This window comes from Lissotriton helveticus, chromosome 7 (genome assembly GCF_964261635.1).
Source record: "Lissotriton helveticus chromosome 7, aLisHel1.1, whole genome shotgun sequence".
Lineage (NCBI taxonomy): Eukaryota > Metazoa > Chordata > Amphibia > Caudata > Salamandridae > Lissotriton > Lissotriton helveticus.
In genome coordinates this window covers 1147348381-1147371122 of record NC_136068.1, presented here as the reverse complement: position 1 = coordinate 1147371122, position 22742 = coordinate 1147348381, and the positions used below count along the sequence as shown (strand labels likewise).

At 44.9% G+C, this 22742-nt stretch overlaps 1 protein-coding gene across 2 annotated transcripts in view; it reads right to left on the bottom strand.

The window, feature by feature from the left end:
• The window catches only part of ABCA5 (ATP binding cassette subfamily A member 5), a 1464780-nt gene that overhangs the window by 1280680 nt on the left and 161358 nt on the right, over positions 1-22742 (bottom strand). For both annotated transcript variants that reach the window (XM_078654285.1, XM_078654286.1), the window contains exons 5-6: positions 22518-22609; positions 16306-16535 (exon numbers count right to left, since the gene is read on the bottom strand). In XM_078654285.1, coding sequence (XP_078510411.1) covers positions 16306-16535; positions 22518-22609 — 322 coding nt within the window. The remainder of the gene's footprint in view (positions 1-16305; positions 16536-22517; positions 22610-22742) is intronic.

The following is a 22742-nucleotide window of genomic DNA, read 5'->3' as shown; positions in this document are numbered from 1 at the left end:
AAAAGACAGCGCCTAATATCGAAACAAGAATTTGATTTCCTTAAAAATGACCACCCTGTAACCCCTCAACTGTACCGGATACCTAAGGTACATAAAGACATCAGACACCCTATGGGCGCGGCTACGGCGCGTTGCGGAATGGCTGCCTTAAGGGAGCTCAGCGCGCCGGAATTTAACATCAGGCAAATACCATCCTTTACCCCGCTGAAAACGGGCTGCGACCGTGCCTGGGGAGCCCGGGAGTGAGCTGGCACATTCTGCAGAGGTGCGGAGGCTCTGGGCGACACGGCTTCACCCTGAAAGTCTGAAACCGGTGGGCAGCGCAGCGGAGGACAAAATGTCGGTGGCGCCGCGCTTGGCACTGTGAGCGCGACCTGGGCACCCGTCTGTGAGGCGAGGCGGACTAAGAAGGTGGACGCTGGGTGGCTCTGGACGTCTCTGCTGTTCCGCTCTGGCCTGCTGTGGCTCTGCTGAAGTGCGTAGAGCCGGAACGTGCGGCTCGGCGAGATGGGCAGTACTGGACTGGAGGGTGCATGTGTGGCCCTGACGCCTCCTAGCCTTGGATGATTGCGGAGACACCGACAATCCTTTATTAATCCTTACCATCCAGCTATTTTGACCTAACCAGTGCATCAGGAGGGCAATGAGACACCCTCCCATTGTGGCTTTAGGGCTCCGGTGGTCGCATTTTCGGCGCCTGAAGCCGAAGCACGACAGAGCGGAGTGCGGCCTGTGTGTGGTGCGCTGGCCGTGCAGTAGGGGAGAAGGGCCCGTGCGCCGAGATACGCATGTGGCATGGATGAGTGGCTGCTATTGAGGCGCCCAAAGAGGTAGGACCGCCTGGAGCAGCGGCTGGGGCCAAGGGGCCAGCGGCACCCGATCTATATCCTGCTGGGGTCTCAGCGGCTGAACCAGGCTGCAGTGAGTAAACGGGCGTGGGCCAGTAATCATTGTCAAAAGTTGATTGGAGGCTGCTGATGACTGGACCCATTCTCCTCTTATCCCGCTGGGTATTTCGTTGTGTACTACAGATGGAGTGAGGCCCCGGGCCGCAGTCTTGCTTCCACCAGGATATTTAATCCCCTGGCTGGGAGGGGAGCATAGCTGTGGGACTCTTCCAGGTGGCCTGTCGATATTGTGTGACTGCCCATTGGATCCGAGCGAGCCTGGTGTTGTGAATCGGCGCCCGCTGGGGGAGGTGGGGGTGCCCTGCTCACGGAAGCAGCTGGAACAGGTTTGGTGCAGTTTGTGGGCATGGTACAGCCCCCTGGCTGCCCCCCATTGGAGACAGAGCTGGGAGAGTGCCAGGTGTTATCGACCTCTATTAAGCTTATAACTCAGAGGCATATCAGGACCCTGTAGCAAAACTACCAAGCTTCATATATTTACACAAGATGGCCAAAGACAAGCCGTCTGGAATGGCGTCAAAGCAGAGCACGATAGATAAATTTACGGGAGCTGTAGACCAGCGGTCGAGTCAGGGTGAGCAATACGCAGCCATGCCAAATTAAGCAGCGCTGTTGGCGACTATCATGAAATCCCGAGAAACTCTTGAGGCCAAGATTGGGACTGTCGGCTCAGACGTTATGCTCCTCAGACAAGATCTCAGAAATGCTGTGCAGCGTATTACAGAGTCGGAATCCCAGATCTCAACAGTAGAAGACACAGTGAACATTCTTCAGAAGAAAGTATCCACTCTAGAAACACTTACTAAAGGCCTGGCGATTGGGGTGGAGGACGCAGAGGGACGCGCCCGCAGGAACAACCTCCGCTTTGTTGGGTTTCCCGAGGGCTGCGAGGGCAGTCGGGTAAAGGACTTCCTGGTTAAGTGGCTCATGGAATTGGTTCCTCCCGCCAAGGATTCCCCTTGCTCCATAATTGAGCATGCATATCGGGCGCTGACGCAGAAGCCGCCGCCGGGCCAATACTTGCGCAGCTTGTCAACTATAAGGACAGGGAGACCATATTGCAGCAGGCCAGACTGAAAGCCACTCTCACGTTTCCCTCACAACATATTATGATTTGTCTCCGTGGCCTTAAGATCCAATATTCTCTGCTGTTTGAGAGTGGTTTACCAGTCGCTGACACATTTTTTTGAGACACCAGAAGAGGTTTTTCGCTGGACCGATGAAACTGTGAAACCCAAGACTCACACTCCACCTAGATTTAACTCTGGCTCCTCGTCCGCAGGCCATGAGCGAGGATCCCCAGAGGTGGCTGAAAAGCAGCGCCACCACTCGCGCTCTTAGAAATGCTCCAAGACCAGCAGCAAGTCCCGTTGGCGGCTAACAGATGATCAACCGGAAATTACAGCATCCTAATCGATACCCCACCAAGACCTTTTCGGATGACGATGATAATTGAGCTACAATGTACATACTTTCTCTACCATAAGACACTAACGTGTGCAGGGGACTATTAGAGGGGGTCCATTAGCTACAAGTTGCTACTACCCGCCGTTGGGGGTCAGGCGCACAGTATGCCGCAATAGATACTTCAATAGTTAGGAGGTATTGGGGGGCTTTGGGGGAGATTAATGGGAAGTTTTTGACGTTCATGTTTTAGTTTGTGCCCTTGTCAAGCAACACACAGGTAGTCTCGGGCCGGTCAGGCTTCTCAACTGCACACATTTCTTTGTGGGTTTCTATGTTAGACATGACACCTAGCCCGGTGACTTTGGGGAACCGTGAACTCTGGGTTGTTAGTTGGAACATCCGTGGACTCCTATATAAAACTAAGAGGGCGCTGTGCTGCGACAGGCCAAACGCTATAGCTGCACATCCACACATCCATTACAGAATACAATTTACACAATGCTGACACAGTTGCATCCCCTATAACACTATGGGAAGCTATGAAGCCTACGCTTAGAGGGGTAGATATTGCCTTTTGCTCAGAGAGACATATACCGCATCGGGAGAAGCTAATATGGACCGAGGAACGGCTGGTGGACCTGGAGCAGGGAAGTAGGGGGGTACTGCACGCAGACAGCTGCTTAGTTCCCAACAATCATATGCCACCGAGCTGCTGGATCAAGCTAGACTCTACTGGCTCGCAACGCGTAGCCGAATAGATCAGTGGGGAGACAAATTGAGCGCTTTGCTGCACCGCTTATGTCAACCGTCGATGCGCCCCCGGGTCCTCCCGACTATTCGAGGTCCGGACAGGGAGATTCTCACAGACCAATCGCAAATAGCAGCCAGCTTCACCACTTCCTTTACAGCTCTATATGCATCCGGCGAAACCCTACATGCAGACACTATTCTTAAGTTCATAGATGATCTCCCCTCAACGGACTCTCTCTGACACGACACGAGAAGCCCTTGATGCCCTCTCTCGACCGAGGAATTGCAAAAAGCATTTATAGATATGCGTCCGGGCACAGCGCCCGGGCCAAATGGCTTTCCATGCGAATTTCTTAAACACAATCATTCCCGGCTGATGGAGCCATATCTTGCAGCCCTTAACGCCGCGGTGGAGAATGGCGCCCTTCTACGAGACTGAAGACAAGCGGAAATAGTGGTTTTCCTTAAACCAGGCCTTCTGCCGGAACATCACGCTTCATATCGCCCGATCTCTCTCCTCAATGTGGAGGCTAAGCTTTTGGCTAAGGTGATCGCAAACGCCTTGGTTCCACATAATACTGATCTTCTACATCCCGACCAGGGTGGCTTTATGCCCAGCCGTGCTACACAACGTAACATTTGTAGCGCACACAATGCCATTGCTGCAGTGGACAAACTTGGAGAGCCAGCAGCATTACTCCTCGCAGACATGGATAAGGCTTTAGATTCGCTCAGCTTGGTATACCTCTTTGCTCTGCTAAGCCGCTTAAATGTTGGCCCCCGCCTCCTAACGCTCATACGCCTCCTATATACTGATATCACAGCATTAGTTTGAGTTGCTGATTCCACCTCTGGATGCTTTACTATAGGGCGGGGTACTCGCCAAGGATGTCCCCTCTCCCCATACCTATTTGAACTGGCTATGGAGCCGTTGGCAGCATGGCATAGGATCAGACCGCACAGCGCTCTCAGCGGACAATGTACTATTTTTTCTTGCACGGCCCAACAGAACCAGCCCACGGCTCCTTCGAATCATGCAGATCTTCGGGGAGAGCTCGGGCCGCTACATGAATCATGGCAAATAATATCTGTGGCCCCTATGTGGGGTGAAGGGAATCAACTGGGCGCATGGTCTAATGAGGCAACGATAGTCCCCGATGGGTTCAAATACGTGCGGGTGTTTTTATCCGCCTCTCAATCCATTTCCTGGGACAGAAATTTGGCTCCGTTATGGGTGCAGACAGGAGACCAGGTCCGTACATTGTCTCACCTACCACTCTCCCTGTGTGGCAAATCTGCCATATTTAAAATGATCTGGCTGCTCCGCCTTCTATACTAGCTTCAAAACCACCCATATCCAATACGGCCATCCTGGTTCCGGCAGCTCAATCCAGTCCTCACTCATTTCCTCTGGGGAGGCCGCAAAGCGCGTGGCACTCAGGACCTGCTTTCAGTCCACCTATTGTGTGGGCATTACCACTCCGGATATCCAGGCTTATCATGCGGCCTCACATCTACTCGTCCTCAACGACTGGTGGTACGGGGCCCAGAGAGACCCGGCGTATGCGGTCGAGTGCTGGCTGATGGGAGCCACGTCTTTACATATGGTTTTGTATTCAGACCCAACGATTAGAGTGCTGTCACCTGCGACTCAAACGTTTTTCATGATCTGGAAACAAGCCCGGCACACGATGGGATGGTGGGGTAAATTGACTAGAGGAAACCCCCCTGTGGCATAATGGCCAGCTGCCACAGTTGGAGCAGCTCTCTGGGTTTTGGAGCTGGGACGCTATTGGGATTGACACAGTAGGAGCCGTTATGCACGGTAGGAGTATGAAGCAGTTTCAGGAACTCTGGACAGAATATGCGATGCCCCACTCACAATTTTACAGCTATCTCTAACTTTGATATGCCCTCTTCCCATATATTTTGGAACACAAAGGAGTTAGGTCGGTACTTGGGCGTGGAGTAGACTGGACCCTTTTTAAATGCAAAACACAAAATATGCTTAAACCACTCTTCTTTTTACCAGAGACACAATTTTTAAAGGATCAGAATAATGTATTATTAAATTCTGACCCGGTATTAGTTTTTCATACCATTCACTTTCTTTTTTTCTTTAAAGTTTTTTACACATTGATTAGCAAAAGAGGACCAACTGTACATATATTTACAATACTATACATAACAATTTACAAACAAAATTAAAACAAATACAATACAATAGTTTCTTTAATTTGACCGTATTCCTCATTTTGCCCCCTTTTTTTCGAATTTGTCTCTCATTTATTGAAATCAATTGTATAGAAATTTTGGTATGGTTTTTGGCGTTTAATATTTGCTTTTTGGTATGGATGATGTTGTTTGATTTATTGTTCAGATGTATTGTTTTCATTTTGTTTGTAAATTGTTATGTACAGTATTGTAAATATATGTACAGTTGGTCCTTTTTTGCTAATCAATGTGTAAAAAACTTTAAAGAAAAAAAGAAAGTGAATGGTATGAAAAACTAATGCCGGGTCAGAATTTAATAATAAATTATTCTGGTCCTTTTAAAATGATGTCTGTGTTTTGCTCTTCCCATATATGGCACAACAAGAGGATATAACCCCATAGAAGCAGACATTTTTATGGGAGATCTGGGGGAATCACAAAATAACCAAAATATATTGCACATTCTTAAACAACACTCCTACTACACTAAATAAAACTCGGGATGTCTGGCAGTTGGACTTGGGTCCCTTTGACGAGGATGATTGGGTGGAGATGCTGGAATCCCCATGTATCGTGGCAATTGCGGCCCGTCTACCCAATTCAATTGTCTGCATCGGGTTTATTTTAACAGACACACACTGTGGCGTGCAGGGTTGATCGCCTCCCCTCACTGCCTGCGCTGTGGGGCTGCTGAGGGAACCTTCCTTCCTACCGTATGGCAGTGCATGACTTTATCAAGATTTTGGAGGGGGGTGGCTACATGTCTGTTGGAGGTCCTGGAATGGGATATCCCACTCTTGCCACGACTGCTCATGCTCCATATCACTGAGGGACCGGGCGGCAATAAATATAAGCACCAAATGCTCTTTGTTGGCCTCACGTTGGCTAAGCTTGATATCGCCTCACGTTGGCTAACCTTGATATCGCCAGGGCGTGGAATGATGAATCTCCCCCATCAGTTGCAATATGGAAGAAGGGTTTTGACTTTTGTATGGGTCTGGTTTTGTATGGGTCTGGAGATCCCAGTCTTTACGGCAAGGGGGTGTCCTCAGAAACACTATAAAGTATGGAAGAGGTGGGCGGAATACAGAGGGCTGGATTTGCAACCTCCTTCTCCTGTCTCTGCTGTCAAGGAGGTGCTGGGATGGCTGTACTGTGTCGCGATATGGATGTGGATTATAACTGTTCTCACACTGAATGGTTTGGACTTGCATACCTAAGACCTCTGTGTACTCTCTGTGATTTTGGTATGGCACTATTGTTTGTTAAGAGTTATATTCAAATATATTTATTATATGAACACAGATATGATACCATTGAAAATGTTGAGATCATCAACGCTGTCAATTATTGTATATCATTGGTGCTCCTCGTGAAACCAAACCTGTGCCGGCTGTCAACAATAAAATTACATTGTGGGGGAAAAAAATCTTGTTGACTTGTGAATGCACTGGTCTATAATTTGCTTTAGCTTGGAGTGTAGTGGGCTACAATGGGTTCATTCTATTATCTGTAAATGGACCAGGATGCACGCAGCAGGGGGGCTGTGTCTCTTTTTCTCCGCCGCAACAGGGGAGAGGTTTGTTATTTTTCCTATAAGCCCACAGAACCTTTACTATGGAGGTGAGTTCATGTTCCTTTGTTTGGTTTGTCTCTGTAAAGTCTGTCTTATGATTAATCTGCATCTCGCTTTGTTTCAACCTCCACCACACCTCGGGCTACCATTCCAAGTAAAATCTAAATAGTGCTGTAGTAAAACAGAGCTTCTCCTTCCAAACTCAAATTTAGAAGGCAAAGCTTCACAAGCAGGAAATTGAGTGACCCCCATTGACCAATGTATTGTCGGTTTCTTTTAAAGGCAGGGAGGACTTCCTCCTACTAGTTTTAAATTGTTTATCCCTCTGACTCGTTCCACTTCTGTAGCCTCTATGGCACTTTTTTTTTGGACAGTTCAAGATATGGTGAACTGCATAATGGCTGTAAACATTTATTTACTGCTCTGACTGCTGTGGCTTCTAGGGTTGGAGCTGTTGACAGCAGAGTGTAAGGATGTGTTTTGGAGGTATGCGAGTGTACAGGTACCTGGGTGAGAGAGTCAATTATCTTCTTCCAAATGAGGACCATATTTTCATCTCCTTCTGTAAGGATGGTTGTCCTCCAGAAAACCTTGTATTTTTACGTGCTTCCATGGTAGAATGAGCCTGCATCCCCAAGAGCTTTGCCATTGGCTTTCCAAGTTCGAAGACCAGCATATGAATTCTTTCTTTCTAAATGTCTGCCAAAGGCTGATGATAAGTGTGGGCACCCCTTTGTTCCTGCAATTTGCAGAAAGCTGACAGAGCGCTGCCCATGGCACAAGACCTTGCTCACAGGTCTAGTTGGTCTAGTCCTTCTGGAGCCAACATGGGGTCCTGGGCTGGACACAGATGCCCCCTCTCCTGTATGGAGTTTTACAGCTCTGAGTGAATGGCACTGTGCTAATCCTATGCTTAAAGACTTTGCTGTAGGAATGGCAAAATACGTTGTCCCCTTTTAGCTCATGTGGATGGCACTGTGCTAATCCTATGCTTAAAAACTTTGCTAGAAAAACAGGCATTTGAGGTAAGCAGATTCAGACTGTTGCTCGTGTTGTAGGGTGCTCTAAGGAGGAGCTGCTCTCAAACTGGGATGGAACGTGTAGAGGGAGTTGTGTGGAGTGTTGTAAAGTGCTATAGGGTAAAGTAGAGTGTTGTACAGTGGCATTGAGAAGAGTACATTGTTGTACAGAGTAGTGCTACACAGTGGTTGAGTGGAGCATAGTGGGGTGGAGATGGGTAGAGTGGAGTGGAATAGAATGGAGTGGCATATAATGCAATAGTATACAGTGTTGGAGTGTCGTACAGGGTGGTGGCATACAGTGAAATAGTGTAAAGAGGAGTAGCATGAAGTGGCATACAGGGAAATAGCATACAGTATATTAGCATACACTGAAATCGCACACAGTAGAGTGGAGTCGCACAGAGTGGAGTGCTGTATACTGGAGTGTTGGGGAGTGCGTAGATTTGAAATAGTGTACAGTGGTGTGGCGTACAGTGGAATAGCGAATAGTGGTGTGGCCTACAACCGAGTGGGGTACAGTGGAGTGGGGTACAGTGCAATAGCATACAGTGGAGTTGAATACACTGGAGAGGTGTGGAGTGGCGTATAGTGGAAGAGCACAGAGTGGAGTGGGCTAGAGTGGAGCTATGTAAAGTGGAACAGCGTAGATTACAGAATGATAGAGTGTAGTGGCGTACAGTGGAGTGGCAGTGACTACAGTGCCGTAGGGTGGAGCTGCATGCAGAAAGATAGCCTACAATGGAGTAGCATACATGGGAGTGGTGTGGAGTGGAGTGGTGTAGAGGGGAGTAGAATAGAGTGGAGTGGCATACCGTGAAATAGCGTACAGTATAGTAGCATACAGTGAAATAGTGTACAGTGGAGTAGCGCATGCAGGAGGGCAGCAGGGTGAAGTGGCATAGATTAGAATAGCATACAGTGCAGTGGCGTATATTGAGAGGTGTAGTGTTGAGTGGAGTATAATGTAGAAGTAGCGTACAGTAGAATAGTGTACATAGGAATGCGTTAATTGGAATGGCATATACTGGAGTGCCACAGAGTGAAGAGGCATAGATTGGAATAGTGTACAGTGGAGAGGCGTATACAGGAGTGTGGTAGGTGGAGTGGCATAGAGTTGATTTGAGTGTAATAGAGAGGCTTATAGTGGAGTGGCGCAGAGTGGAGTGGCGCAGAGTGGAGTGGCGCAGAGTGGAGTAGTGTACAGTGGAGTGTTTTTGAGTGGACTGAAGTAGAGTGGAGGGCAGAACAGTAGAATAGTGTACAGAAGAGTGCCGAAGAGTGTAGTGGCATAGAGTGTAGTGTGGTAGAGTGTAATGTATAGTGGAGTAGTGTAGAGTGCAATAGAGTGGAGTGGAGCGACGTGCAGTTGAGTGAGGTACAGAGTAGAGACATGCAATAGAACAGCCCTCCTCTTGGCTCCAGTAAGATCCACAGAGCACAATTGCTAGGGGTAATTCAGAGGCCACGCCCCCTTTCTCCACCACTCTGCAAATGCACCTCCTGGCGCACTGCTGGTTGAGGGATGGAGTCCTTTTGGATGCTGAGGGACCTTGGGGGTCAACAAGCCCTCCTGTAAGTCTGACACAGCAGGATTCCTGATAGCATTTGAGATTTCATCAGTGATGTCACTGACCATGTCATGAGTGATGTAAAATGTGAGGTCAGAAGCAGTGCATTGCAGGGGTGTAAGTTATAGTTAACGCAGGTAACTAGAACTGCTGAATTTCACTGGATGTGTATGAGTGAAATCTGCGCCTAACTATAGCGCCCATGTAACATTTCTTTTTTTCAGTCAATATATCAGGTCAGACTATTGCTACTTATCTCCTTGCTTCTCTCTGTACTGTGCCTTTATCCTTTCCTGAGCCACAACCTTAAGAATAAAACAACACAGTTAAAGCCTCGAAATACTTTCAAACTATGTCTTCATTCCAATTGTCCCACTGCTTTGTCAAACTGTTAGGACTTTTATCGGTCACTAAATAACCCAGCTTTCAGGAGATCCTCAAGTGAAAAGGTCATCGTACTGTTATCCTTATTTTAGCTAAAAATTAAAATAGGTCCTGCAGTGACTGTCGAAAATAGATTGTTAGAAAGAAGTTGGGGTGGCTGCTTAATGTCAGACACCTGAATTTTGTGACTGTTTATTACATACTTGATAGTTTGAGAGCTGTGCAATAACATTGTCTAAAGTACCTTTCCCCCAGTTCTGAAACTCTCCTCCTTTAAAATAATGCTCTTTGGGGCTTCTCCTAACAGAAGGTTTAGCACTAAGCTCTATCGAATCTTAGCTGCCACTCATTTCACTGCCTTTCCAGTTTTATGTAACCACTTCAGTTTTCAACAGCCTTATAATATCAATGCAGTTGCAGATAGTACAGGAAGAAAGTTACTCTCAGGCCAGCCGCAAATTAGAAGTGGGTAGTTAATAGGAATGCAACTCAGAGGTAATTTGCTTTTAATGGATGAAAAAGATAAAACAGCATCTAGAAAGCAATTGGGATCTTGGGGAATAGAGCATCTAAAATGTGGCTGCTCGTTTAAACAAAAGTTCAGTCTACTACTGTTTTGATATTTTAGGTTTCACAAGTGCACTTGACCCTTATAACACTTACTTGATCATCTGTATCCCCTTTTCACCAGGCATTTGAGCGGCAGGATGATTGCCTTGAAATGGCGAGGCTATTAACCAGAATGTACCAAAGTGTTGTCAATGCGCAGCAACTAAACTAGAGCAGCGAGGAGCAATGTCAAAGTACTATTTAAATCTCATCAGCACTAAATAGCCGAAGAGAGCGTGGAGTTGTTCTCAAAGGGACAGTTTAAGTAAAGCAGGTGCAAGACAAGTAATAGGACACAGGTATTAGGGCTAAAAATAAATATTTATTCCAAAATCATACCTCTGCAAACAGAAGGACTTGCCCTCACCCATGCTTTTGTGTCCTTTACCCTCCGGTCTCTCTCTATCCCATTCTAGTGGAGTGATAGGTCACTGTCCTAGGAGTGGCAGAGTCAGGTTTCCGATTCTGCTGAGGTTCTAGCACCAAGAGACAAAGCACAGGACTGCTTACAAACTCTTAACTTGCCCTCCTGGCTTATTCACAAAATATGTACAATGTTTGTGGGCAGCAAACGGTTGCTGCATTTCGCGCTTTTAATTCACAAATGGGTCCTGAAGGTGGGTGGATAGAGGGGCCACTTTATGAGCTGCTGTGACTGCACACTCTGGTCGGCACCCTGAGCATACAAGAGCTTCAGGCCCACTGCTTTAACAAGCACATGCAGCACGAGCAACATGTGTAACATGATGGGCCTTGCGCTGTCCACAGGCTCCCCTTCACTGACTTCATTCGCCCTTGGGTGTGGTACTCAAGCAAAAAGACATTAAAGAGCTGTAGGACTTTGCCTTTTTGGCTAAAGTTCCCTAAACTTTTTGCTTTTCCCCATTGACCATTTTCCTGACATAGAGTTGCCGATTTAGATGCTTTGGGTAATTTGCCACTGCTTCTCAGTGTCAAAGTACAAGTGTTCCCTATGTAAAGTGTAATGGTAATTGGGCGGCCATGGTTGGTATGTTTGCATTACTAGTGAAGTCCCTAGTGATGTGCACTGTGTGTGCCAGGGCTGATAATACAAAGGCGCGCAGAGAAGGGAACTCAGGCTTGCAGAATAGGACCTGCGCCCAATTTGCTAAGTTAGCATGTTGTCCTGACAAGTGCAACCACTTGTCAGGCTTTACTTTCCCTTTTACATACACATTGGGAACCCTTGTGGTAGGTCCCGGGTAACCCCAGGGCAGGGTGCAGAGTAAGTAAAAGGCAGGACATATACTAAGGTGTGTGTTATTCCTGACAGTGAAAAACACTCCATTTCGTTTTTCACTGCTGAAAGGCCATTCTCCCCATTGGATAGAATGGGGGAGGCTGGGTGTTGTGTTTTGGTAGCCTAGTGTCCTGTAAGTTTATAATGGAGAGGTGAAGTTTAGTATGTATGAACTCACAGCGTCATAACACAAATTTCTATGATAATGGTTTTGTCACTGTGTGTTCAGAAACCACTCTTTTAGAAAGTGGCTGAGTTTTGTGCTTTGAGCATTTCTGTGTGTCTTTGCTGAATGTGGATTGACTATCTGGATCTGAGAGGTGAGAGGAGCTGGGAGAGGTCTTGACCCAGGGAGGGGTTGAGATGGCACCAGGCTGCCCTGCATCTGGAGAGTAGTGGGAGGAGAAGCCCGGGAGGTGAAAAGGACTGGACTGGCGTATAAACCAATTGACCCATCTCCTGCTGAGTGATTAAGGATCCAGACCCCCAGTATCAAAGGGAGAAAGGTGACACTGGGAGGGAGACACCCAGAACTGATTTAGAGAGGGGTCAGGGACCCCTGGGCACAAAGAACTTCAAAGTCATAAAGGGGTATAACTAAAAGAACTGAAACTCCTATACTTTGGCGTAGTTTTGAATGGCGAAATGGACAGGTCGAGTCTGCAAAGGCGTTGACCTCTTTCGTGGTCAAGAAGAACCTCTGCCGAGGAAGAAGTTGCTGAAGAGACTGCTGGATAGGAATGACCCTTGCTTCGCGATCTGGAGCTGGCCTGCAGTTTGTAGCTTTTACTAAGGAAGAGACTGAAGGGACATTGCAGTGGGTGGTGTTCCCCCCCCCCCCCTTCTTGAACCGGACTGTGCTTTGTGCTGTGTAAGGAAGCCCAAGGGCCCGAGGTGAGCTGTTTCCTTGTTTGGAAACACAGGAACATAAACGTTTTCGCAGAAGTCCCAAGCAATGTGGTGTACACGTGCTTTTGCAGCTTTAAACCCTCGAAAGTTGTGCCTTGTGATCGTGGGGACACAGGAGTAATCGGAGCCTCGGATGTGCAGGGTGCGTGTCGTGGTGCAGCCAGGGCATTGGTGAAGAGCGCCTGGTAGTTGTGTGGACCGAGCGAAGAAACGAGTCTCCAACGCGCAGTGTGCATGTCGTGGTGCATGTCAAGGGGTTGGTGATGAGTGCCTGGTCGTTGTGTGCACCGGGAGAAGAGTGGAGATTCGGACATGCAGGGTGCGTGTCGTGGTGCAGCCAGGGTGTTGGTGAAGAGCGCCTGGTTGTCATGTGCACCGGGAGAAGAGGTGAGACTCGGACGCGCAGAATGCGTGTGGTGGTGCAAGCCAAGGCGTTGGTAAAGAGCGCCTGGTCATCGTGTGCACCGGGAGAAGAGGTGAGACTCGGAGGTGCACAGTGCGTGTCGAGGTGCACGCCAAGGCATTGGTGAAGAGCGCCTGGTCATCGTGTGCACTGGAGAAGAGGCGAGTCTCGGACGCATAGAGTACGTGTCGAGGAGCAACCAGAGGCGCTGGTGAGGAGTGCCTGGGTAGTGTGTATACCGAAATCGAAGGAAGTCTCCACAGTGTTGAGTGCACTAAGACCGCCGAAAGGAGGGCCAGGACATTGGGCCCTCAAAATGAAGCAGTAGCGCGGCCCGGACCGGCAGCCCCGGAAGAGCAAAGCTGCCGACCCAAGCTCGCCGTGCCCATTGACGGAGTTTTGGATCAAGGCCCAAAGTCGCTGAAGGAGGAGAGGAGAGTGGGGTCGTACCCCCCCGCCCCCTGCAGGTAACGTGGATCACCACCTGGGTGGGGTGCGGGCCCGGAGGGACACTCTCTTGGCCTCTCGCTTCTGTCAGCTGCTCAAACCTGTTGCTTCGGCTCGGATCTAGGCCTGTGCTGGCCCAAGGAGGGGCAGTACTGGGGCCGGAGTGAGAAGCAGTACTTTTGCGTCATCATTGATCCAGGTTGGGGGCAACCGTTAACGGAGGACCTAAACTGTCGTATTACACTTTGTATTATTGCTGCTAACGAGCTTTCGAACTGTCGTATGACGCCTGACCTTATTTTGTGCCTCACGAAGTACATGCTTGGTGCGCTACGCACTGTGTTATTTTTCCCTAGCAGAGTATCTGATTGTAACGTGACGCATTGCATTATTTCATCATCACGCAGTACATGATTATAACGTGGCACATTGCATTATTTCTTAATTGTACAGGGCATGCTGGTAGTGATCCGCATTACATTATTCCTTCTATTGCAAAGCACATGACTGTGGCGCTACGTATGGTATTGTTTTTCTATTGCACAGTACAGAGGTATATCGTTATGCATTGCAGTTTTTCTTTTCTTTTGCAACGTGTGTGATTCGTATTTTTCAAAACGGTTAGAAGTAAGCTGAACTGCTCGCCGTTTGGAAATTTGTTGCTCCAAGTCGTTGGCAGTTTGATGTTAGTGACGGGACCGCGTGATTGCAGGTATTGAATGCCTGGTATATCTCGCTATTTGAAAAACTCAGTGGACTGGTGACGCTATGTTACAACCTTTCGAGTAGAATACAGCTACTTAAGGGTATAAGGCCATTGTTGGTGAGGCGGCAGTGGGTTTGGTCCCTGCCAGCCGTGTGTTTTGCTTAAGAGAGCCAATATCCCATTCAGAAATATTGAATCCCCTTTCCTGATGATGCCAAAAGGAACCTCTGGCTGAAGCGCGACCACGCCAGCGTCGACATTTCTAAAGGAGTCCCACCAAGTAGAGTTGTGTGAAGAAAGTAGAGCGCCCCTTGTATAGTTTTTGTGAGGTGTTCTTCCTCAGGCCCTATAGGGACTACCTTGTAGTGTATTGCTCTGATTTAAGAGTGTACACGCTGTTTGTTTTGTTCTCAGTAGGGGAACCAATTATTGAGCTACTGTTTTTTTGATATGTGTATATGTTTAATATATGTTGTATATGTTGTATATATGTAGTGTATCATATATATGAGTGTGATCTAATTGTTTTTGTAACAAAGTGTATATTGTGTGTATATATGAAAAATGTATATGTAATAGTTTGTTGTGACTATACTGTGTTTTCTTTCCCGTCACTTGTAACGTACACAAGCTAGAATAGCATAAATTAATTTGTCTTTAATAAGAATAGAGACCAGCAGGGTAATTTATTGTACTCTGGCTGAAAATAAATAATTTATGATTGATCCCTCCATACCATTATTGATGTTAATGCTCAGGTATATGAGTGTGATTTGGGCATGATATATATATATATATATATATATATATATATATATATATATATATATATATATATATATATATATATATATATATAAAATACTACCCATTCTTATAAGTTGGTTTTGTATTGTGTGGTCATATCATATATCTTCTCATATAAAGATTATACTAGTTTTATAAAAACTCATGTGGAGTCTATTTGTGGTGACATTATTTGGTTGCTGTGAGAGTGGTTGCACATACTGTACACTTGTGCCTTGGAGATAAGCCTGGCTACTCGTGCCAAGCTACTAAGGGGGAGTGCAGGGCTAACTCAGATGGTGTCCTTACTTAGCCTAACGTTGAAACAAGGGATCAGGATCTCGCACCTGGCGACAGCGGTGTGGGACAGGGACTCCCGCCTCCAGCATTTGGTGGCAGCGGTGAGGTATAAGGACCCCCACTACTTACAAGAGCCCATACAGGTCAATGCACTTATTTATATTTCTAGACTTAAGTTGGGGGTTGAATTCGTGGTGTACATGGACAGAGCAGAACTGGACATTGGTGTACTTGCAGGGGACAATTTGGGCCCTTGGCAGCCTTACACTTTGTCTTGCAGGCAGCTCTCCTCCAAGTCTTACCACCATAGAGAAATGGGGCAGCACCATGAACTGATCTCTTTATAGCCATCTGTGAAAGTGGATGACGCAATATCAAGAGTCAAATGCATCCCTGGCCCACCCAAGGTGCAAGAGTCAGTTCTAGTGTTGAACGCAAGAAGTGCGTACCTGCCACACTTTGCACATACAATTCCAGCTTACCACGTACACGAAATGTGTAAATTTCGTTTCTGTCCTGGTGTGAATTGTGAAAAACTAAATCTATGTTTATGTGGCGAGTTGTTTTGGATCAGGAGAGAACAATAACCCAACTTGGCCTGGAAGATTGTGAGAGTTTATAGCATATACTTGTCACTAAGTGTTACTAAAATGAGTTGTCCACCAATATATTTTACTTTTCCTTCCAAACAAGTTGAATTCAATGATACTGTATAAGAAGGAAGACCAAGAGAGCTCTCTCAGGTGCAAGAAACCGTGAGGAGGGAGTGAAGCACTTTCGAGCCTCATGACAAAAAAAAACTTGGATTTGTTTTCTTCATAATGGAAAAGATTGTCAAAATAAATATACATTTACCTATTCACCATGAAAAAGGCTGACAACTTTACATTTCACTTTAATTTCAACATAGATGAAGGGGCAAAACAAAACAAAAACACCGGTATTAATTCCAACACTTCTGTGATGGATTGAGGTAAATACATTTTTCTAGTATATGGTATTTATCAGATTCCATGATTCAATAATAAAAAATATCTAAACATATGTATACATACCAGAAGGCAGTGTCGTGGAGTCCCATGATTTTTAAAAATTCTTTTAACTTCTTCTCCTTCTCTGCTACAACATGGGCCGCAATGTAATATCCAAATGGGGAAAAGGCCATTACTAGGTAAATTAAAATGATAGCCCTTGGAAAAGTATCGATTTCCATCACTGCAGGCTCTCCCATGAGTATAACTTTCGTCGACTTCAGTTCATCCCAAACTGAATAATTTGTTGTCAACTAAAGGAAATAAAGATACGTAATTATTGTGATATCTTGTGCAGGTAACTTTTGAGTGTTTCTTAGCTTTTCTACATGGTAACAATTATCGTTTTGCAGTGAATGTCGACAATGCATGAAATATGTAAAGACAGCTGCCAAGTCATCCTAAGTCATGTGTGACACAGGATGAGTCAAACAAGCCTTTCTGATGGCCACTCCTAACAGCAGATTCCTTACTTTTACTAATAATAATAATTGTCTTTAATTCGGCAATTTGCATATACAATATCACAACCGTGCATACATATCAAATCTGTACAATAAATAAAATAGATATACTATGATTGAATAAAAATAGACACATAAAATGTTGCAACCATAGGCAATTCCGTTTCGTTAAAACAGCTTTAAAATCTGTGCAAAATTCATGATTGGCCTAAAGGGGTCCTGAAACATTTCCTCGCTCAATAAAGTGATGTGATCAATTACAGTATTAAGGCATACAGCACAATATTATTACAACATAAATGCCTTCTTTTATTAGCGGGATACTTCTGCCTAACCCTCCACGTCGACATGAAAACCGAGAAACTGCAAAGATTTCAGAATCCTTAGTTCTTTTTATGTTCCCTAGCACCCAAGTTGCGCCACCGCGGTAATACCCATTTGTTTTTGCTGCTCGGATAGGCGGGGCAGAAGAATAAGGCAAGCTCAAGCGGTCTCTAGTCTCTCTACAGGAAGGGTACTGCTAATCTACTGCCCTGGGATCGCCTGCCCACTTAGCAGTGAAGCGACGGAGCGACAGAGTCGCATACCGAAATTACAGGAAGAACTTCCTAGCAACTACGGGTTCTCTCTTGTCTAACATAACTTAACATAAGGTCTATTTGTAAAGCGCACGTTCACCCCAGGGTATCTCGGCGCTGAATAACAGATATTTATTGTCCAGGAACTGTTCTTCAGCGAAATCGTCCAACATAAGCAAAGTGTCTGTTAAGGAACCCAAATTAGTCTACCCTGGATAATCCCCATTTTTATTACCAATAGTTGGATTTAGTGGATAGTTTAGAGGTCACACACGCATCCCCAGGGACAACCCATAGTCTCTCATTGCCAAACATTACGAGGGTCGTTTTTACATACCTAAACCAATGTATTTTTCCCGGCCCTGGAATGTGTAGCACTTCTACTAGGCCCTGTCGATATGAACAAAGCTCAGGTGTGGGCCAGATCCTTCTTCATTACAGGATAGGTCTCACTCCTCTCCAATCAGAAATTGATCTGAGCCCCAGATCTAGTCTAAGGGGGAGCAGGGGGGCAGTATTTATAGGGAGTCTCGTCAGTTATCGCATGTATCGGTGTTCAACTGCCACCAGGGCAGCCACATCCCTGTAGCCCCACAGCTCTGCACTGTAAAGGGCTGGTCCTCGAACATTGATAAATGTACATTTGGAGTGCCAGAGAGATATGGCAGAATTGGTTTCCTCAATGCATTTTGCTATTCTCCCAGTGGAATGTTCCAGTTTGAGCCTACGCTATGCTATGTGAGTGTGCCATTCAAGCTGTTCTGTTAATGTGATCGCTAGATTATCAAAGTTGTGAACACGCTCCAATGGAGTCCCCTTTAATGTAGGATTAGATCTTGCAGAATGGGATGGGTTAAGAATCAGGTACTCAGTTTTTCTTATGTCAATCTCCAGGCCCCTTAGTCTGCAAAAACATTTGTGATTTAGATAGAAATAGTGTGTCATCTACAAACATTAGAGCAGGGACCCTAATTTATGCCAAGCTTGGTGAATCATTCTCACATTGTTCCAGGTAAACCAATACATAGTTAATATACAATGTAAATAAGGTAGAGGCAAAGACACAGCCCTGTCTTACCCCTATATTAACTAGGAGTAGATTGAACAATTCACCCAGTTGGCCATATCGAACTTGTGCATAACTATTTTTATGTAGCCCAATGACAGTGCCCAGAAGGTACAGGGGGGTCCCTATTTCAGCTAGTACATGCCAAAGAGAAGATCTAGGCACTACATTGAACGCAGACCGTAAGTTTACGAATACCATGCAGAGGCATCCACCCCTAAAAGAATCATTTTCCAGAATAAGAGCTGGAGTCGGAACACCTGGTCAATGGTACTAGTGCATTCTCGGAAACCAGCTTGCAGAGAGTCAAAATCTCTTTCGAGATTATCCATTTCTGTAACCTGTCCAAAATTATCCTACTAAATAGCTTTTGGGAACTACCTATGAGGCTTAAAAGCCTACAATTATTCGGGCGAGCTCGGGAGTCCTTTTTAAAAATAGGTATTATTTCTGCCACAGCCCAGGGTGCCCCTTTCATGATAGCATTAAAAATCATTGTAAAGTATGAACTCCAAATATCACTAACAACTCGAAATATGTCCCCTGGGATCTTATCTAGCCCTTGTGCTTTATTATGAACAATTTTCTTAATGGCCGTACTTATTTCCATAGATGAAATGAAGGAACTCTCGGGCCATTCACTCAACTCAGTGGATCTGCAAGTTCGAATGGGCATCCCTACCGGTCTGCCTCTACAAGGCTGCCTTAATGCCTTTAAACCTGCCGGGTTGCTCTGAAGGTCTTTAAGTTCTCCTGCCATGGAATACTAGCTAGAAAAGTGAGCAACTCAGTCTGGTGCTGCAATTTGATTTTCAAGGGGGCAGAAACCATCTAAACTACCCGTGGACACATTATTCAAGAAGGATCAATGGGCCCTGACTCTTGCTGCAACCAGTAGACAGTCCCATCTCCCACGCTCCCAGTCTTCTTTGGCTTCTAAAACATTGTTATTATACGCTCCCCTATTGACTTGTATCACCGATCTATTTTGCTGCTTTATAGCATCAGTAAGTGCTGCCCAGGAACATCCGCACTGCTTAGTGTACAAAGAGAGGGTACGTTTCCTTCCAACTACCTACTTGGTCTCCACATAGACGTGTTCCTTTAATCTCAGAAACAACTGCCTATGTATGTTTTTAATCTTGTCCAGGGGCTCCAATTGGTCTTGCGACAGATCTAGCAGTAGCAACCCCCCCCAATACTGTCAGCTACTAACTTCTAAATCTTCCCAACTAGCTCCTTACTGTATAATGGCACCCCATTTAACCCTGTGCCAATTATTGCCATTCGCAGCCTTCTATCGAGTGGCTCGGCACAGTTGATATGGCCAGTACATACACAAAATTCCAGAGAACAAGAGCATTATGGTCACCATCTTATCTGGGTATTATGGTCATATCAATTAAGTGGGGCCACAACCTTACATCATATAGTCAATGAGGCTAGTACTTTGAATACGATTAAATGTATGGTTTCCCTCTCTATTGGAGATTGTTCTGCCATTGCAGGCTAGTAACCCCTGACTGAGTGCAAGGGCATTCAATTGGACTACCAGGGGAGATAATTTCTTGATAGGAGGGACTACTAGTCCTGAGAGAGTCCATGCACCATCTTCCTCGAGTGCGAAGGCCTCACTGTTGGCATTCACTGTTGGTTCTTATTGGCAGTTAAAGTCCCGTCCCACAATTTTTATTACACCTACGGATAGTGCTGCCAGGTGGGAGTTCAAGAGCTCTATAACCAGGGACTTGGTTTTGTCCCCCACTGTAAAATTATTATTTATGTAAATTATTAAGTAAATTATGCAAAATTATTATAAGCTGCAGCACAGATGCTCTGGGTACTGCATACTTTTGAACAAGGTTAAAGTATAATATATATCTACAATCTGAAGATTCTGATTGACCAGTATGTTACTTTTGTAGACTGGCCTTCAGTGGAAAAACTTACTGATAAAAACACTGTCCTCAACTTCTTGTTTCCATTTTTTACTTTCACAATTTTTTTTCCTCATTTGTTTCTTTGGGAAAACCACAGATGATGAACAGAAATGGCCTTTTGCTGGATTTATAATTTTGGCTACATTTCATAGAAATGTGAAGATTTCTGGGCTCACATGTGGTATTTAGACTTCTTTTCCCCACAAACTGCATGATATTAGAAACCAGAAAATAATAACATAGGAGAAAGATTGGTAGTGGTGGTATGTCAATTGCACCCCCTATGTACATACAGTGTTGTACTAATAGTGTTTGAAGAATACAAAGTTTGGTTGGTGCTTACTTGGTACCACGTACCTTATTACCCACATGTACAAACAACAACAAAGCTGAAGGGTCCACCATACAAATTGAAATAATACAAAGATACTGAAGGACTCATAAGAGAAGTCCAACAAATCAAAGTCCAGAATTTAGGTAGGGTATGTAGAAAATCAAGTTCAAGGGCTACATACTGAATTCAGTCCTCCCTATGAAAGAGTCATCAAAGCAATAGCTGACACGTGTTTTGTCACAAGCAGTGACTTTTTCAAGGCTAAAAATAGGAGTTAATCATCCAAGTAGATTAGCAAAGTGATAGGGTATATATATGGATCTTCAGATCATTGATCCATATAATAAGTGATCAGATGAAAAATAATAAGTGGTCACCCAAGTAGAAAGATAAAATGCTCAATGAGATGCAAATGTTGAGTCCTGGAAATCCTCAGATCATCAGTTAGTCCAAAACCTTACCTAATACTATAAAGAAGGGTGTGAAAATAATAGCCACTAAGATTGCTAAAACTGTGGGGACATTTTTTTTTTTTAAGAATTTGCCTTTTTCGGGAAGCTGGGAACCGGGCTATCTTAGTACAATAACCCTTTTGTTGATGCTATTTTTAGGAAAAGGCCAGATACTTTCTTGAACAGCACCTTTCCTCTTAAAAAAAAAAAAATAAGTTGCCACATGTTGACTAATTTCTTAATTCCCTTCAGGCGAAGTCAAAAACTCTGGGTAACTTTAGAATCCGAAACCTGGGAAAAGTGACATTAATCTAGGATGGATATCGTTTGTGGAAAAAAAGTTATGAAAGCCTATGCACAAACTTCCCCGGGGATTGGGAAAGACTCAAAATGTATTGCTTGTTCTAGTGGCTTTACCAATGCTTTTGCAGGTTTCCCCTTGGATGATGATCCAGGACAGATAAACTAAGATGGACCCACACACTCTTTTCAACTGCTGGTTAATTAAATTCTCACGTTTCAATCAAAAAACTCTCCAACTATGTTTGTGAAAGATGTTTTAAGGAATTCAGGAACAAATAAAGTCTCCATGTGCAACATAAGTCTTGTATATTGACAATCAATAAAATATTCTCGTAGTGTTTATAATCTCTATTTAATTCCCATTTTGTTTGTATACATGTGTTGTTAGCATTTTGTCCTTTTATTTTCTACACTGTCTCCCTAGTAACACCTCTGAACGTTCTGTGAAGTAAGAGCAAATCCTGGTGTGTCATGTCTATGAGTGCTACATTTTGGGTTTTTTTTTGCTGAGAAAGGTAAGTGGAATTCACAATATTTGCCTTTAGTAAAAATGTTTGCAGTTCTCTGGTCTACCTCCACCTTCATCTTCACCCACGCAATGTTTTTGTTCACATAGCAACACCATTTGTACTGCAGTGGGATATTTGCCACTTTGAACAAAGTCCAGTCAAGCTGAAAAACAGATGTGATTGTTTTCTCTTAATTTTTACCTTTTGCAAAGATGTTCTATCAATCAATCAATCAATCAAGACATTTGTATAGCGCACTACTCACCCGTAGGGTCTCTATGCACAATGGCATTTTGGCGAATACGGCCTCTAACTGATAAGTATATCTTATAGAGAACCATTTTAATAATGTTAAATAAGGAAATATACAACCTCGTTTTCCAAAAGTCTAGATTTTTACACGGAGGTTGCCGAAAACAAACCTTACAAATCCAATGGCATAGACAAATAAGAAGAATATCTAGGAGTCAATCAGTTTAAGAACCAAGAAGTACAAGGTAAATGCTGCTGTTGCTACAGTCTACAGTTTATAGGAAACAGGGAGGCATGTTTTGGGACAGGCATTTAGGAACCATACTGTTCATTTTTACCTTTATAATAGAAGAATCAATGCAGGCTTGAAAGCTTGTGAACTCTGAATGCAAATAGGTGGCAGCATCACATTCCAGGGAGTAACAGTTGGCTGGTAAAACGGTACAAATAATAAATATAAATATACATAATATAATTAACACACAGATAGTCACAAGAGCTGCCACCGTAATTTAGTGTCGGTTTGACTAAATTATACAACACAAAAAGGGAAATAATATGGC